The 7,395-nt window shown below is 36.0% G+C and overlaps 1 protein-coding gene and 1 pseudogene across 1 annotated transcript; one reads left to right on the forward strand and one right to left on the reverse strand.

Moving 5' to 3' along the window:
* Nucleotides 1–825: 825 nt before the first annotated feature.
* LOC137241811 (putative nuclease HARBI1) lies at nucleotides 826–4,341 on the reverse strand. The gene is made up of 4 exons (XM_067769203.1): nucleotides 3,963–4,341; nucleotides 3,310–3,492; nucleotides 3,069–3,211; nucleotides 826–1,129 (listed from the first exon to the last, which is right to left on the reverse strand). Exons 2-4 carry the CDS (start codon nucleotides 3,478–3,480, stop codon nucleotides 826–828), a joined length of 618 nt encoding a protein of 205 aa, XP_067625304.1. The 5' UTR covers nucleotides 3,481–3,492; nucleotides 3,963–4,341.
* Nucleotides 4,342–4,781: 440 nt separating this feature from the next.
* Nucleotides 4,782–7,083, forward strand: LOC137242591 (histone acetyltransferase type B catalytic subunit-like; annotated as a pseudogene).
* Nucleotides 7,084–7,395: the final 312 nt, after the last annotated feature.

Raw genomic sequence — 7,395 nt, forward strand, 5'->3', positions numbered from 1 at the left:
AGAATTCAGTCAATCTGGTTGTAAATCGCGGAAGGCTGTATGCAAATATTACACGCTAATATAAAGTTTGCAGTAGTCTCAACTTCATGGAAATCTAATCGTATGAGTTGCCTGAAGCGGCACTTTAACAAACCATACGCGTTTTCGATTCGTACACGAGTTTGACAAAATTTGAGATTGTAGGTTTTTTCTTGTTGCGTTAAGTTCCCGTAATCTCTGTAGGGTGTCAACAAGTAGTTTCTTATCGGATATGCAGAATCGCCCAACAGGTGATATTTCGGCAAACATAAATTTGGTAGCTGTTTATTTTTAAACGATAAATTAAGAACACGCGAGTCATGGACTCTGCTCGGTACACCAGTGAAAACATCTAAAAATTTTAAATTTGCATCGCATATGCCCTGCATAGTCACAGAAATGGTATCAACACCATTCGTATATGGAACTCAATCCCAGCTGCAATAAGGAACAATGTAAACCAAAACAATTATAAGCGCATTCTTTTCAATTATTTCTCTACACATTAATCTTAATCTGACCATTTTGTTTTTTCTTTGTTTTTTTTTTCTTTTTTACTCAATTTTTTCCTAAGTCGTTTACTTTGAGTATAGTTTTAATTTAATGTCTCTAAGATGTCTACTATATCTACATATATTTTATATCACTACTACTGTACTTTGTATAACATCATTCACTTAGGTTAACTTTATTAATACTTGTATCCCTTTTTATTCCAAAATTTTATTCAATCTTGTTAAATACATATCCACGACACTGTTTGTTGTACTATAAAAGATATATTATCTTACTGTACTAATGTAATTTCTAATAAATTAATGAATGAATGAATGAATGCCTGTTAATGTATGTTGAACGAATTTTTAGTTTTGGCGCCCTTATCGAAATATAGGTCCCGTCAATACAGCCTAATACGTTTGGAAATCCTGATATCGCTTCAAAGTTTTTTGCTATACCCTCTTTTTCATATTCACTTTGCGGAAATTTTATAACATTCCGTGAAAGCTCAACGAGAAACGATGTAACATTGTTTATCATGTAATGAGCAAAGGAATATGAAATATTGAATAAGTTGCTAACTTCTCGTATAGTGGTCTTGTTGCTGCAAAACCTAAAATAAAAAAGGAGGTTCCAATCTCGCAAACTTATGTTTATCGCTTGGCCAATTATATATACCTACTAACCAGAAGCATGAATGTGCAATTTTTCCGATTTTGTGTTATAGGCCTCGTTATATTACCCTTTAGATTCTCTAGGTTCTACTTAAATCTAGAGCTTCCTACGCACATGGAAATCCCAATAATTTGTAGTGCCATTTTCATGAATATTCAATTCAATCACAAAAAGTTGAGCCAGAAAAATGAATGTAGCACATTCATATAGCACATTCATGTTTCACTCACCAAAACTTTTCGAGGTTCGCACACAATTGTATAACGATTTTTTATTTATAATTATTTTACTCAGGGACCTATAAAACTACCCATGCGATATATATGCTAGTTGATATAAGTAAAAGATGAGCTGTATAAGGCATTCTTCATTAAAAATTATACCGATGAAGAATTTTTAATAGCTGAATATCAGAAAAAAAGATAGTTGTTTAATTGAAGACAAACCGATTTATTCGAAGCCGTTGCCTCTTCTCGAATCAAAACTAAAATACTTGAAAAAATTGCGCTTCCCAAGGCCGTCGGTTCTATATACCGGAGCGACTCGGAATTTTTCCCGACCAAGGACTGTCTGTCATCTGACTTAAGGAGTCATCTCCGTAAGCATTATGAGGAAATACGGCATCTAAGAAATCAACCGTATGAAGCCAAAAAACACAAGCATGTTTTCAGTGAACTCCGCAAACAGGCGTCTGACCTTTATGCCAGGAATTGCCCGGTGAATCCAGTACTTAAAGAACAGTGCACAAAACTTGCGAAAGAGGAACGCATACTCGCCAGGGAAACGCGGGTCACTCTAGCTCAACTTCGTTCTGGATATTGTAACAGGTTAAACTCTTACCTATCCAGAATCAACCCCGACATACAAAATGTATGCCCGGCTTGCAATATGTCCCCACATGACACCAACCATCTCTTTAATTGTAATGTGGAACCAACGCCTCTAACACCCCTTTCATTATGGTCCACCCCTGTTGAAATAGCAAGTTCCCTTGGACTCCCGTTTGATGATATTGATGACAATATGTGATCTGTCGCAGCTGTGAGGTGGGGCGAAGCACTGCTACAACAACAACAACAACAAAATTGTGTGAAAAACTGGTTATACCAAAATAATGTCATTCTTTTTATAAAAATCTTGAGGGCAACGCTTTTCCCGAACCCAACATTTAAGAAGATTCTGATTCTGATCAGAATAAGAACTAGTTTTTATTTGCAATAATATTTTAAATAAAAACACATTAGTGTATATGAAATTGAATTGAATGTATGACTTTTTCATTTACATACATACTTTCGATAAGTCAAAGCCGCGGTTGTTTTCCCAAGTACTGTGGTGCTCCAAATCCCAATCCGCCAACAGAATTGGCCTAGCAGGTATTGGCTTGGCCCTAACGTTATCTACAAATCAATCTGCAGTGATTTTTTTTACTTGTTTTGAGGTTAAGGCCATACCACGACCACTTGGGACCATTCTTATAGTGTATTTGCATTCAGCACATCAAAATGTATAGAAAACATGAGTCGCATTACCTGATCCGACTACTTTAAATTTTTTTGTATAGCTGTGTTAACAAAAAATTAGATCAGTTTTTAAATTTTTGTCGTGCCAGAAAAATGAATGTGCTAAATCTCGAAAAATAGAAAGGATGCGAGCAGAGCAATTATCTCAGTTGAAAGAGCATAGTGTGAGTACAATATATAGATAAACTTTTATATTAGAAACAAATTCTTCTAATTTTGAGGGAGCAATAAACTTGGAAACTCGATTTCCCGACATTTTCATTTTGGCACATTAATGCTTCTGGCAAGCGGGCGACGATGTATAAATATTTATTTACAAATACCTAAGCTAGTAATATAATAAATATGAATTACCATAAAAATAATAGCACATGTGTGTTTGGGGCTAATTGTGGCCTTCCTTCTTTATAACTCCTCTTTGCATAATATCGGCTAATAGGGTATTTAGAAATTAAATACTCCGCACTGTCACGTTCAACTCGAAAATGTTTTTTGAACTAGGAATGCGTAAAAGAAAAATATTAGTGCTATTGGCCAGAGATTTATAAAGATACCTATTGCACTAAAGGTAATTGCATCCTTCCCAAAAACTTACCTCGACGTTAGCGTACAAATTGACTACGCCTTGCACAAAATCCATTACGCGCAAATATTTATTAGTTGGGTGCAAAACTAGAGCCAGCTCCTCGTCGTCTGATGAGGAAGACGATGACTCCAAAAGATCGTCGACGGCGCTATATACAAAATATGTGAGTCGTTTATCCATCTCCTAGTCCTTCTATAATAATGAGAAATATGCAATTAGCAATGGAACTGAAATATGTATATAAATATGTATATTGTCTTGTTTTTTCGCGTTAGCATACTCACCTTGGCGGCCACCGTGGTGTGATGGTAGCGTGCTCCGCCTATCACACCGTATGCCCTGGGTTCAACTCCCGGGCAAAGCAACATCAAAATTTTAGAAATAAGATTTTTCAATTAGAAGAAAATTTTTCTAAGCGGGGTCGCCCCTCGGCAGTGTCTGGCAAGCGCTCCGATTGTATTTCTGCCATGAAAAGCTCTCAGTGAAAACTCATCTGCCTTGCAGATGCCGTTCGGAGTCGGCATAAAACATGTAGGTCCCGTCCGGCCAATTTTTGGGAAAAATCAAGAAGAGCACGACGCCAATTGGGAGAGAAGCTCGGCCTTAGATCTCTTCGGAGGTTATCGCGCCTTACATTTATTTTTTTTTTTTTTTATACTCACCTCGAACCGACAAATATAATAATTCACTTATTTGCAAAATATGTAACTTTTTTAGCAAAAAATTTATCTTGGAAAAATAACATTGCCGCCAAATGAAATGTCAAAATTTTGCATGCTTTATCGGAGCTGCTTTATCGTTGGTGATTTATGTTTGCTAGAAAGTGACAGATAGTATACTGTGTTTATTTGTCAATGTGATTCATCAGCTGATTGACAGGGCTGTTCTTTGCACCGTCAATGGCAGCGAGGGCAAGTAATGTTGCATTTTTGGCAATATTTAGGGGTAGGTTGTTGAGAAAAGATAATGATACCCTCTACTGAGGCTTCGCTAATTTTACAACAGAACACAACTTTTTGAAGATTTGGCGTGAAGGCGACATTTTCGTTTAGAAAAGAAAACACCAAAAGACCATGGAGTGGACAACAACAACAGACAGCGGTATCGTAAGAAGAGAACTTTTTTTTTAGTTTTAATAAGGTATGAGTTTTTGATTTGCTTGATTCGTTATTTGATTTTTATTCTCTCAGAGAGAAATTAGAACGAAATAGAATTGATACATTAGGGCTCGCCACATTGACGACGGCGGTGTAGCCGCCACATCTGTCATATTATTTTTACTCATGTTCTTATGGCGATGGTTTTTTTAACGACAACATGGCAACACGCCAATCGACCACGAATGCCGCTGTCGCCAGATTAAATCTATTTCTATTTTGACAAGCGGCAAAGCATAAATTCTTCTTCTTAACTTTTCTGACAAGTAATTTCGCGCGTGTTTATTGAAAGTTTTTCTTGGGTAAAATTGGTTAAATAATAAAATTAATTATAATCTCACGGTTTTATAATAATAATAACTTATTTGACATTATATTAAGCGATACAGAAACAGTTTAAATTATTGGTAAGAAAAATCTTCGACTGAAAAAAGGTAATTGTTTACTTTAGGGTACAACTACTAAAACTCGTCCAAAAATATCGGGAGAGGTGTCAAAAGATGCGTCTTGATCCCTGGACCACGAATCCGAAAGTGGAAATCAGACATTTTATTTCTTTTCGGAGACATTTGCAAACAAAACCGAAAATTTTCATGTGGTTTTTGTGATTTTGTGGTACCGACAAGAAAAACTGTGGGTAAAAGTGTTTTGCGCGGATATAGTTTTGGTCTCCAAACCGGTGTTGGACCCACCCAGGTGAATTTTTTATAAGCGTGGCCGAAGGCCGCGAATGCAGAAAGGCGTTCTGCGCAAAAATACTATGGATCCCACCCCGGTTTCGGAGTGCTGCGGAGCCGGGTTTTTGGCAATATCTTTTCACAGAAATAAAATTTTAAATTTCCGCTTTCGGATTCGTGATCCTGGGTCATAAGTGCGTCTTTTGACACCTCTCCCGATATTTTTGGACGAGTTTTAGCAGTTGTAACCTAAAGCAAACAATTACCTGAAAAAATTGTTTCTTCATAAACCTGAATTACATACATAGATTGCTACAATTTCAACAAATTAAATATGGATACAGATGAAAAATTAATTGAAGAGGTGCGGAAAATGCCCATTATATATAATCTGGGCTTGGAGGACTATAAAAACATAAAGAAAAAGGAATTGGCATGGAGGCAGGTCTCCTCTGCTATGCAAAGTGAAGGTTAGTATACATATTTGAGATTTATTTCTTCATGTGGTGTAAATTTCAATTTAAAATGTAGAGGAACAATGCAAAAAGCGGTGGAAGGATTTGCGAGACTCCTACGAACGATTTAAGAGGTATACACGAATATGTGGACCTCGTACTGCAGTCAAAGCTGTGGAATTTAAATTAAGTAAGTCATCCGCATTACACAAAATATTTAACATAAACAGCACAATTCGCATATTCAAGTAAGCCGCAAATAAGATTTGGAAGATGCCAGCCCTGTATTTCATCCCATGATGGCACATCAAATATTTGGTGAATCTGAAAGCATATTCGGATATAAAGGTTTATGTGTGCGTATTTTATACACTGCTGGTCCTCTACATATTTATATTGGCATTGAATATGACAGTCGAGTTGATGAACTATTAGGCGGAGATATAAAGGCTGATGTAGTTGTGCGACCGATAGCGGAAAAATTACCTCATGGCTGTTTTTTTTTTGGTAATATGGATGCGTTTTTGAAAACACTAGATAAAGCAGATAAGTTTCAACCATTTGGTGAAAAAATAACCGAAAACAGTGTTACTGATGAAGACGGACAGGAGCACTTATTCGAACTATATCATTGTGACTATAAGGTGCCAGCATTCTTAAAATTCTTCAGTCGTTTGTAGACATTTAAATTATGGTTCGTTGATGCAGTATCCTATATTGATGTTGATGATCCGCAATGGAGCTTCTTTGTATGGTATGTTGACTAAATATGCTACTTTCAATAAGTAACTTATATCAATTTTTATATTCCTACAGCTATGAAAAGTATAAAAATGATAATGGTGATTATCAGTCTGCAACCACTGGCTACACCACTGTAAATGAGTACTACGCATATCCTCAACACACGACCGCGCATTAGTCAATTTGGCACAAAATTCATTGAAACTATCTATAAACATTACTTACCAATCATTAATGTCATTGATATGGCAATGGAAGATCCATCGGGTGATTTTCAGCGTTTACGCAACTATATTGATGCTCGTCTGTGTATGGGCCTAAAAAGTTTTGGAAGTGATGTCATCAAAAAAGGATTTAACAAAGGAATGGTTCATGAGGCACGCGAAACGTACAAGGTAAACTAATTTAACTAGTAACTATTAAAAACCACCTGTTAAACTGATGCTCATCTCTTTCCAGCTAAATCCACGTCAGTGTCGCCGGGTTTATGAAATACTTTGACTATATTATACAAACATGTATGATAAGGACGATTATCATGCTTATCGTTTAGATGTAAAGCGTCGGTTAAACGCAATTTATTATAACATATACATAAATGATATTAAGAAAATGGAAAAAGCTAAAGTGGATACGGAATGGTTGAGAGCGCGTTTACCTACACCAAGTCAACGTATGGAGCAATTGCATGAGGGATATAAAAAAGAAGAGAACGCATACAAACAAATTGTTGAAAAGTTACGTGATTAAGTTTATGAACCTAGCAAAGTTTTTGTATGTGTTACAGTAAATGATATAGATTTTAAGTGTAATTTACCTTGTATTCTTCTACATCTGATTATTATTTTTTATGTAATAAAACCTAAATTATTAATTGTACAATAAGAGTTCCGAATATATTCGTGTATGACGTCTTTTACCTTCTCCGTCTGCTGCGTAGCTTTATATACAGAGAACATGAAAATATAGATACGAAGAAGTTACGATGGTCAATTTGAATCGGTTACGGGAATGTCATGATACTGCCTGGGCTTAGTTGATTAATATCCCACAAGAGACGGA

The sequence above is a fragment of the Eurosta solidaginis genome, chromosome 2 (genome assembly GCF_040869045.1).
Source record: "Eurosta solidaginis isolate ZX-2024a chromosome 2, ASM4086904v1, whole genome shotgun sequence".
Lineage (NCBI taxonomy): Eukaryota > Metazoa > Arthropoda > Insecta > Diptera > Tephritidae > Eurosta > Eurosta solidaginis.

Excerpts from the sequence above, each read along its gene's own strand:
- LOC137241811 (XM_067769203.1), bottom strand. The coding sequence starts at position 3,480 with ATGGATAAACGACTCACATATTTTGTATATAGCGCCGTCGACGATCTT. Across the intron at positions 3,212-3,309 it reads ATTTGTACGCTAACGTCGAG|TTCAAAAAACATTTTCGAGT; the intron begins GTAAGTTTTTGG and ends ACGCATTCCTAG. Across the intron at positions 1,130-3,068 it reads CATGTGCTATTATTTTTATG|GTTTTGCAGCAACAAGACCA; the intron begins GTAATTCATATT and ends TTTTTATTTTAG.